Raw genomic sequence first — 10,405 nt, 5'->3', positions numbered from 1 at the left:
GGAAGGAAGGAAGGGAGAGAGAAAGAAAGAAGAGAGGGAGGAAGGAAGGAAGGAAGGAAGGAAGGAAGGAAGGAAGGAAGGAAGGAAGGAAGGAAGGAAGGAAGGAAGGAAAAGTATAGAAGCAGCCTGGTGATAATAATTTATGGATCTGGAATCATAGGATTTAAAATGACATAGCTCTACATTTATTTGACTGTCGAGGAATGTATTGTTTTAGAACTTTAGAACATTAGAGCTAGAAGAAACATGTGAACACAGATGGTTAGATTTAGACCACAGAAAGCCCATCTCCAAAGCCTAGAATGCTCTCCTTCTTAATTTATGCTTCATAGAATCCCTTGCTTCCTTCAAAGTTCAGCTCAAGTACTAACTACTGAAGTAATCCTGTCCTGGTCCTGTTCCCTGTGAAATTACTTTGTATTTTATCTTTAATTTTCTACATACATGTTCATCTCCCCTCCTACCCTTAGGAAATAGACTCCTTAAAGGCAAGAACTGTTTAATTTTTGTTTTGTATCTCCAGTGCCCGATGTATTGTGTGTGCTTAATAAATGCTCATTGGATGCAACAGATTTAGAAGAGACTTTAGAACACAGGATATAAGAGCTGGAAGAGATCCTAGATAATAGAATTTTAGCCTTTGACAAGACCACAGAGATCATATAGTCCAACATTCTCAGAAGGAAATTGAGATCTAGAGATGGGGAAATGGTTTGTCCACAGTCACACCCCCACTTAAAAAAGAGCTAGGATTACAAACCCAGACCCCCTCCCTTCATCCCCCAGCCTTATAGCTTTTTCATGCTCAAGAATGTCCTTTGTCCTAGCCATATGACCCTGGGCAAGACACTTAACCCCTGCTGCCTAGCTCTTATTGCTCTTCTGCCTTGGAACAGATTGGTTCTAAGACAGAAGGTAGGGTTTTTTTCTTTCTTTTTTTTTTTTTTTTTTTTTGCCAATGTGTGATTCTGAAATTGTGGCTTGGGGCAAGAAGGTGGCTCATCGGGAATAGAGTGCCAGGCATAGAATCAGGAGAACATGGGTTCAAATCTGGCCTCAGACACTTCCTAGCTGTATGACCCTGGGCAAGTCACATAACCCCAGTTGTCTAGCCCTTACCACTCTTCTGCCTTGGAATAGATACTAATATCTGGAAGGTAAAGGTTTAATTTTTTTTAAAGAAAGAAAGAAATTGTGGATTATTTGATTCTGAGATGCTAAGGGAGGCCACACTGCTCAATTAGTATCATGCTAATTGCCAGAACAGCTTCCAACTGATGACAGCTGGAAACCCCGGCTGGAGGGTCTGAGTAGCTGTCAACTGACCAAGCAGTTTATTTCTCTGTTGACAGTTCTGTGGTTATTCTGGTGTTCCATCAGCTGTGCAAAATGTCTGGGATCACGCATTATGAGGGGAAGCTAATTTTTATCATTGGCCTCAGTTGGAAAAAAAAAAACTCTTCAGGTCTGCAGAGGAGGACCAATGGAAGGAAGAAGGCAGTGGTGTGTGGCCAGGAAAAGAGAAGGGATAGGGGACTACATGATAGCTCTCTGCCATGTGATCAAAGAGGGATCGATGCAAGAGGTCAGTACTAGGATTCATCAGTTGTCATTACAGGAGATCAGATTTTGGCTCAGTGTAAGACATTTCTCTCTAATGAATACAACAATGAAACAGGTTATTCTAGTAGGTAATGACCTCCCCATCACTGGAAGTATTCAAACTGAGACCAGAGGCAGTCAGGAAGGATGCAGAGTGGGATTTCTGGGTGAAAGGGGAGTTTGGGATAGATAATCTTTAAGATCCCTCTAAGAGGGGAAAGCTGGGTAGCTCAGTGGATTGAGAGCCAGGCCTAGAGATGGGAGGTCCTAGGTTCAAATCCAGCCTCAGACACTTCCCAGCTGTGTGACCCTGGGCAAGTCACTTGACCCCCATTGCCTACCCTTACCACTCTTCTGCCTTGGAGTCAATACATAGAATTGACTCCAAGATGGAAGATGAGGGTTTAAAAAAAAAAAAAAGACCCCTCTAAGAAAAGTGAGAAGATGGCACAGTAGGCCGACCTTTAAGTCAGGATGGCCTGGGTTGAAGTCCCATCTCCAAAGCATTTTGTCTCTGTGGCCCTGGGCAAAAACCACTTACCTGCTCTGTTTCCCAGATAACTCTATAAAATAATAAATTGCCCAATAGTTGGCTGGTCTGCACCAAAGAAAGGAAGTTTCCTCCCCAAGAGCTCTGTATGCTGGTGAAAACAGAGGCTTGAACCAAAGAGGAGATGGCAATGCTTTGGTTTTTTATTGGGTTCAAATCTTAAACCTTGGCGGGAAAATCACTTAACTTTTCTGAGGCTTAATTTTGTCTTTTTTCAAATGGGAGGAGTATGAACTGGAAGATCATTTCCAAAGTCTCTTTCAACCTGAAATCTATAATCTTTCCAACTCCAAGGTCTGAGTCTCTATAGGTCAGACAACTCTCAACAATCCCTTTTTTGAATATTCTGTGACAGGCTATTACTAAACATTTTGCTAATTGTTGGTGCCTTCTAGAAAGAGTAAATATTAGAATATTCACTGGCTTAAAACTTGATCTTTAAAAAAAAGGTAATGTTTTGTACGAATAATGAATGATAGAGGCAGATAAGTGGCTCAATGGATTGAGAGCCAGGCCTGGAGTTAGGAGGTCCTGGGTTCAAATTTGACCCCAGACACTTCCTAGCTGGGTGACCCTGGGCAAGTCACTTAACCCCCATTGTTTAGCCTTCACTGCTCTTCTTCCTTGCAACCAATACGCAATACTGATTCTAAGATGGAAGATAAGGGTTTAAAAAAAGAGAATAATGAATGATTTCTATGTCTTTGATTAAATAGCTTGTCTTTAAAATCAAGCCCTCTGTTTAGGTTAGTCCTATTTAATTTCCTGATCAACAGTTAAAACATTCCATTGGCAGATATTTCTCCATCAAATTGTGTAGCATCCTTTAGGACAGAATCATGTTGTTCATGAGTGTTTTGCTAAAAATCATGGGATATAGGGATAAAAACACAATCCCAGATCTGTTCCTCACTACCTGAGTAACCCTGAGCAAGTCACTGAACCCATCTAGGCTTCTGTTTCCTTAATAATAAAGTAAATAAATAGTAACTAATAGAAATAGTAAATTTTTAAAAAATTAAATTAGACTATATGATCCTGGGCAAGTCACTTAATCCCCACTGCCTAGCCCTTTCTGCTCTTTTGCTTGGAACCAATCCACAGTTTTGAGTCTAAGGTGGAAGACATTAGGAGAGGCATGAAAAATAAACAAACAAACAAACTAGATGGCCTCCAGCTCTAAATCATGATCTCATATCTGTAGCTTATGGTCACTAGGTTGCCATTGGTGTTGGGATATTCTGATTTGAATAAGAGAGCAGAGTATAAAGGTACGGTATTCCATCCATGGAATGGAATGGAAACTGCCTGGAAACCATCAGGCGTCAGATTCTTCCCCTGTACAAGGAGCCTCTCATTACAACATTTTCTTTTGCAGTCTAAGTAAAGGGGGCTTTCTTAAGTGTCAAGTTAGGTCCTCAGGCTACACGTCAGCTCAACCCCCAAGAATACTCTCGTCCCCCACTTCCAGAAACAACCAGTGATCCCTTGACATGAATGTGGAGAGGAAATTCTCTGCGGGGAAAAACCCCAACCATGTCATTATTATATTTCACACCATTTGTCTGGGGTGTGATGTTTGAAATTTTTTTTAGTTCTAGTCTCTCGTGTACCAGAGAAAGAAGTCAAACTCACCTACATGAAAAATGTAAAGGAACCTTTAATAAGACTGGGCTGTCTGCCAACATGCCAGCTAGAAGCTGAGCACTCTGGCGAATACTGAAATACCGCCGATGCCTATGTGGGCTTGTCAAGCCAACTTCCCCAAGTAGAATCGTCGGATGGCAGAGCTTAGAAGACTAAGCATGGAAACTCAGAGCTGAGGGAGAACTTTAGAATATAGAATGGCAGAACTGAAAAGGATTATTAGAACATGAAGTCTCAGAGGAGAGAACGTAGAGCTGAGAGGGACCCTAAAACATGGAATTTTGGAACCCTAGAACAGATACTGTGAGATGTGAGGAGATCCTTAAAACGTGAATGTCAGGGCTGAGAGGAACCTTAGAAGATGGAATGAGAGTTAGGAGGAACTCAAGCTTGAAGAGGGGAGGGGGACGGAAACTTTAGAACATTCCACATCCAAGATGGGAAGGTCTTTAGAACATGAAATGTCAAGGCTGAGAGGAACCTTAGAAGATGGAATGCCAGATCTGAGAGGCACCCTAGAACATGGAATGTCAGGGCTGAGAGGAACCTTAGAAGATGGAATGAGAGTTAGGAGGAACTCAAGCTTGAAGAGGGGAGGGGGACAGAAACTTTAGAACATTCCACATCCAAGATGGGAAGGTCTTTAGAACATGCAATATCAGGGCTGAGAGGAACCTTAGAAGATGGAATGCCAGATCTGAGAGGCACCCTAGAACATGGAATGTCAGGGCTGAAAGGGACCTTGGAAAAGAGAATTTATCTGAGCCAAAAGATTTTTTGGAACAGAGATTATAGGTAGAACATAGATCTGGTAGGAGTCTTAAAATATGGAATGCTTCGGATGGGAGGGAAATCTTAAAATAGAGAATATTGGAGTAAGAAAGGAACTTTGATCTTTGAAGATCAGAGTTGGGAGGGAGCCCAAGAACAGAGAATCTCAGAATTGGAAGACGAGCATGTGAAATGGCAGGACATAAAACGTTGTAGAGGGAAAGGGTGCTGGAGATCTTTTAGTCTTTTCCCATCATTTAGGACAGTGTCTTCACTGAGCCCCAGAGAGGGAAAGTAAATTGCCCATTAGCACCCAGTGAGTTACTCTTAGGATGCAAAGCTTCAGTTGAAGTCCTCATTCAATGCTGTCTCCATTATACCAGGGGATCTTATAGTCCACAAAATGGAAACAAGTTTTACATTTTCATTTGGCATTCAAAGGATGACAGAATCATAGATTGGAGCTAGAAGAGAACTGGAATGATGACTGGCAGCTGGCTGGCACCATATGCACAGAGCCCTACCTGAACCTGAAATCAGAAACACCTGAGTTCAAATCCAGACTCAAACACTTAATAATTGTGATCCTGGACTAGTTACTTAATCATTGCCTACCTCAGTTTCCTACTCTGTAAAATGGACATCATAATAGCACCTACTTGCCAGGGTTATTATGAGGATCAAATAGATATTTGTAAAATGCTTTACAAACCTTTAAGTACTAAGTACATTCTAACTTTTATTATCTCCTACTCCCATATTTCACAGAAGGGGAAACTGAGGTCCAGTGAAGGGAAGCTGCTTTGTCCAAAATCACAGAAGCAAATAAGAAAACCAGAATTTGAACTCAGCTCATCCTACCCCATATCTAGCCCAATTTATACTATACCACACTGAAGGATTTATTATTGTCCTTTACCTATCCTACAGCTAAGTGCTCCATCTCTCTCAGATCATTAAAATCTAAAGGAAATTTTAAAAATCTAAGGAAAATAGAGCTTGGTATTCTTTTAGAATTTAAAGGTGAAATCTAATTGAATACTGGTAGCATTTTTACTTTTTGTACCAGAGCTAGTTGCATGGGTATGCAGAGATCCTGTTGAGTAGCTCCCTGTGCCAATGCAGATTGGCCCCTTCTCTGTTAACTTATGATCATAGAGTTGTCTTGGGACACTGAAAAGTAATTTATGCAGGATAACCCACTCAGTATATTTCAGAAGAAGGACTTGAACCCAGGTCTCCCAGACTCAAGCTGATATTAAGTTTTGGATATAAGCATTTATATCCCAGAAATCACAAGTTACTCATCAAGGTTTGATTTATTGTTCTTTTGATTGTCTGGAGACCTAAGAAAGTGATGGAGAAAATGTTAATAATTTAGACTAAACTTAAAAGCATGTCCCCTACTTTTCAGAAAGCTTGTTGTTAAATATTTAGCCACACACCCCTGCTCAGAGGCTGACTCTGATTTCGCTACATCATACCTAATGTTATAAAATAAGATGGAGAAAGTAAAGTCTCAAGATTGGATGATAAGGGTAACACCCTCTTTATGTTCAATCAGGCCTTGTTGAAAACTTCTAAAGTATTGCCTGAAACAGTATCATTATCTTTGGCTCCTGTTCCATTCATTCAAAGGTTCTTTCTCCAAAGAGATTTTATTTTGGAAATCCTCAAAGTCCACCCAAAAATGCCTTTGGGTTCTGACATACCTGAATAAGGTCTTACAAAAATAAAAGTTTGTTGAACCAAAAATTCCTGGGAAATAAGAGTAATTCCTATTTTGATGGCCCTTTAAGGCATACAAAGCATTCTTAGCACAACCATGTGTGAAAGACAGACAGATAAGTGGCCAAGCAAGGGCTCTTTCCCCTATGCCAAAGGCAAAAGAACACAGGATTTGGCTTGGGAAGAGCTTCTCCTAACCCCCTGTTCCTTCTTTCTAAGCAAAGGAGTCCTGGGCCATCTCGCCTTTCTCTTCTCCTTTCCCCCACAGCCCTATGTCCTACTCCCATCCCCTCTCCTGCCCTTTCCCCCACATCTGCTGACTTCACTGCTGGCTTGGCAGGAACTCAGACTCAAAATAGGCCATTGTCTGAAGTGGCCAATGTGGGCAAGGAGGAGAAACAATTTGAACTGCCTCTCAGGAAGGTAGTTAAGCTGTTAGGGCCATTAACCTAGAGAACAACCTTCCAGAGGGACCCTCAGCATCTTCTGTGGGACGTTCAAAACCAATCCGGGCAAGACTCCTGAGACTATTTTAAGGAGGAGGTCTGGGAGGTTGGGAACTTGACCTTGGAAGACCGTGCAACCTCAAGCTCTGAAACAAGAGAACTAAACAACCCATGTGGCACAGCCTCCCCTCCCAAGCCACTCAGACAGCCACGAGAGCTCTGCTCAGCACTGGAGGGCCCCCAGATGGATGGCTTGGCACCAGCCCTGGGCCAGGCAGTAGGAAGAAGGCTATCTCAGTGGTGGCATATTTTATTCACTTGTTCCTTTTATTTTTCCTGGCAATTCGCAAATAGCCTGGTTCTTCTTGACCATTTCCAAGCATGGAAAGGAATGCAGGCTGAATCTGTGGTCCAGATTGTGACCCTAGGAGGGCCAGAGATTTGAGGCTGGAGGGGACCTTCGAGGCCATCTGTTCTAACTCTTTCCTGAACAGAAATCTTCTTCCCAGAATGTGACCAGGCATCTAACCTCTGCTCAAAACATCTTCAGAAATAGGTTCCTAAAATGCCCCCATTCTGGGGGAAGCTGGATGGCTCGGTGGATTGAAAACCAGACCTAGAGACAGGAGGTCCCAGGTTCAAATCTGGCCTCAGACACTTCCTAGCTATGTGACCCTGGGCAAGTCACTTAACCCCCATTGCCTACCCTTACCACTCTTCTGCCTTGGAGCCAATACACAGTATTGATTCTAAGATGGCAGGTAAAGGTTTAAAAAAAGAAATGTTCCTGTCCTGAAAGAGCTTACACTCTAATGAGAGAGGCAATATATAAACAAGTATATACAAAGCGAGATATATACAGGTTGTGTAGGAAATAAATAAATCAAGAGGTAAAGCAGTAGAATTAAGAGGGGTTGGAGAAGGCTTCCTATAGAAGGTGGGATTTCATTCAAGACCTAAAAGAAGCCAGGGAAGTCAGTGGTTGACAGCCTTTTGGATACCTGAAGAGGGTTTCCATCCCCTGTTAAATCTCCTTTCCAGGCCACCCTCTCCCCTATTTCCTAGAACTAGCTCTTGCCGTCCTCGATTCCTTCCTCTGGATACCCTTCAGCTTCTGAATGTCTTTCCCCAAATGCAGAGGGAAGACTAGGAAGAAGAAGGAAGCCTAGGAAAGACTTCTTGTAGGCATAGACTAGCTGAGACTTGAAAGGAAGTCAGGAAAAGCAGGGAGCAGAGATGAGAATGAAGAACATTCTAGGCATGGGAGATGCTCTATGAAAATGTCCAGAATTGGTACACAAGAGCCTTTTATGAAAGGGGCAGCAAGAAGATCGATGCCACTGGGTTGGAGGGGACGTGGAAGGGAGCAAGGTGGGGAAAGAATGGAAGGGTAGGAAAAGGACAGTTTTTGGAGGGCTTTAAAAGCCAAACAGAAGGTTTTATATTTGATCTGGGAGAGAATGGGGCAGCCATTGGAGTTTATTGAATGGAAACAGGGTAGGGGGTATGGCATAGGACTATACTATAGGAAGCTGAGTTTGACAGTTGAGTAGAGGAAGGACTGGGGTGAGGAGAGACCATTGTTGACATCTTTTTAAGTTGCTGTGACCAAAAATTTTGCTATTTGGGAGGCCACACTCAAGCAGCCTGGTCTTTGTACATCAAAACCCAGCGCGCCCACACACATACACACACACACAAAGAGTCCATCCACAAGGCCTATTATGCTAGAAGTCTTTGGAGTTTACTAGGATTTGTCAGAGCATGCACCCCCATGGCCAAGCCTTCACAAACTAAGGGTCATGTCCAGATAGCACAATAAGGGCTTTTGTGTAGGGTACATCCCTCCTCTCTGCTGTCAGACCGTGTGTCTTTGTGAGGATGGGCATGATTTCCTATTCACTTCTGTACCCCTATAGTGCCTAATGTGGGGGCCTTACTAATTATGCGTAGTTAATAGGCAGATGTTGAACCCCAGGAAGTGTGTCCAATCTGCTCTGAAGAGCATTTGTTAAATGATTGTGAGCAAAGCAGGGTTAGGGGCTGGGGAGAGGAAGACAACATTTTTCTTAAAAATCTCTACCCTCAGAGAGCTTCCGCTCTACTGGAGGGATACAACATGAGTCATATTATATGATTATATAAATGTACACATATGTATGTACATACTTACTAATTTGAAGGGGAGAAATACAGAGAGAGAGATAGAAGGAGAGACAGAGACACGGAGAGAGACAGAGAAGCAGACAGAGACAGAGAATGAATGAATGAATGAATGAATGAATGAATGAATGAATGAATGAATGAATGAATGAATGAATGAATGAAAATGGGAAAGAAAGAGGTGAGAAGGAAGCAAGAGAAAATAAAATGAGAACAAAAGAGAAGATGAGAAAGAACTCAAGGAGAGAGACAGGGGGAAAAATCCAATATTGAATGAAGATAAGAGATTTCCTTGATTGGAATGGGATGTCAGCAGGAAGGAAGGAGAAAAGTATTTATTAAGTGCCCACTATATGCCTGGCAATGTGCTAAGTACAAAGATTATCTCAGAGTCAAGATGATAACAATTTTCACCTGAGCTGCTTGCTTTCCCCTAAATGCAGGTTGCCTGCAAAGGGGATACATGAAACTTGCCCCAGGTGTGCCCCTGGCCAAGGGAATCCTCTTACCTGGACTTCTTTCCTCCTGCAGGTGGATTCCTACAATGCAGATCCCCTGATCTGCCATACAGGGTTGAAGGTTTGCTTTGGCATCCAGCTGCTGAATGCTGTATCCCGCGTGGAGAGGGCCCTCCCCAGGCTGACACTGCCAATCCTGCTGCTGCAGGGATCTGCCGACAAGCTATGTGACAGCAAGGGAGCCTACGTCCTCATGGAAGCTGCCAAAAGCCAGGACAAGACCCTGAAGGTGAATCCAAGCTGTGTGTCTACACCACCAGCCCCAAGGCTATGTGGGATTGTGAGGTTGGAGGGTAGACCTGGGGCAGATCTTGGGGGTCACTGAGTCTAAGAAGGAGTCTGAGGATCACAGGGGTACCCTGAAGTTTAGAATGTCCTAGAGGCCCACAGGGGTTGAGATTTGAACTGGGGTCCTGTGACTCTCCCTACAGCCCCACACTCTTCTGTATCAGGCCTGAGAGTATGTCATGCCCAGGGTTACCTCTGAGCTGTAGCATGGAAATGGTCTGAAACACCGTGACCACTGATGCCCATTCTGAGAGGTGGGCGCCTATCTGGTGTGGGTGCGTAGAGGAGAAGGACTATGCACACATACATGTGTTATGTGTAAAGGGGAAGGACAGAATAAACATATATTTAAATATATGTATAGAGGGAAAGAAGAGAATAAATCTATATATATACATATGTGGGTATTATAAATGGGGGAAAGGAGGGAATAAATAAATGTGTGTGAATGTGTAGGAGTGTATAAATGTGTGTGTGTGTGTAGAAGGGAAGGAAAGAATAAATGTATATTTAAATCTATATGTTTGTATAGAGGGGGGGAAGAAGGCAATAAATAAATATATGTGTGTGTTATGTGGAGGTGGAAGGAGGGAATAAATGTGTATGTGGGAAATGGGATAAATAAATATATGTGTGAGTGTGTAGGAGGGAATAAATGTGTGTGTATGTATATATATATATATATATATATA

General features: G+C 42.7%; 1 protein-coding gene across 1 annotated transcript in view; it reads left to right on the top strand.

Annotated features, from left to right (window-relative positions):
* The window catches only part of MGLL (monoglyceride lipase), a 142,488-nt gene extending 132,412 nt beyond the window's left edge, over positions 1 to 10,076 (top strand). Inside the window, exon 6 of the mRNA XM_044676210.1 lies at positions 9,439 to 10,076. Within this exon, the coding sequence (XP_044532145.1) occupies positions 9,439 to 9,750 (312 nt within the window). The 3' untranslated portion in view covers positions 9,751 to 10,076. The remainder of the gene's footprint in view (positions 1 to 9,438) is intronic.
* Positions 10,077 to 10,405: the final 329 nt, after the last annotated feature.

Source organism: Gracilinanus agilis, chromosome 1 (assembly GCF_016433145.1).
Source record: "Gracilinanus agilis isolate LMUSP501 chromosome 1, AgileGrace, whole genome shotgun sequence".
Taxonomy (NCBI): domain Eukaryota; kingdom Metazoa; phylum Chordata; class Mammalia; order Didelphimorphia; family Didelphidae; genus Gracilinanus; species Gracilinanus agilis.
This window is presented reverse-complemented; position numbering and strand designations above follow the sequence as displayed.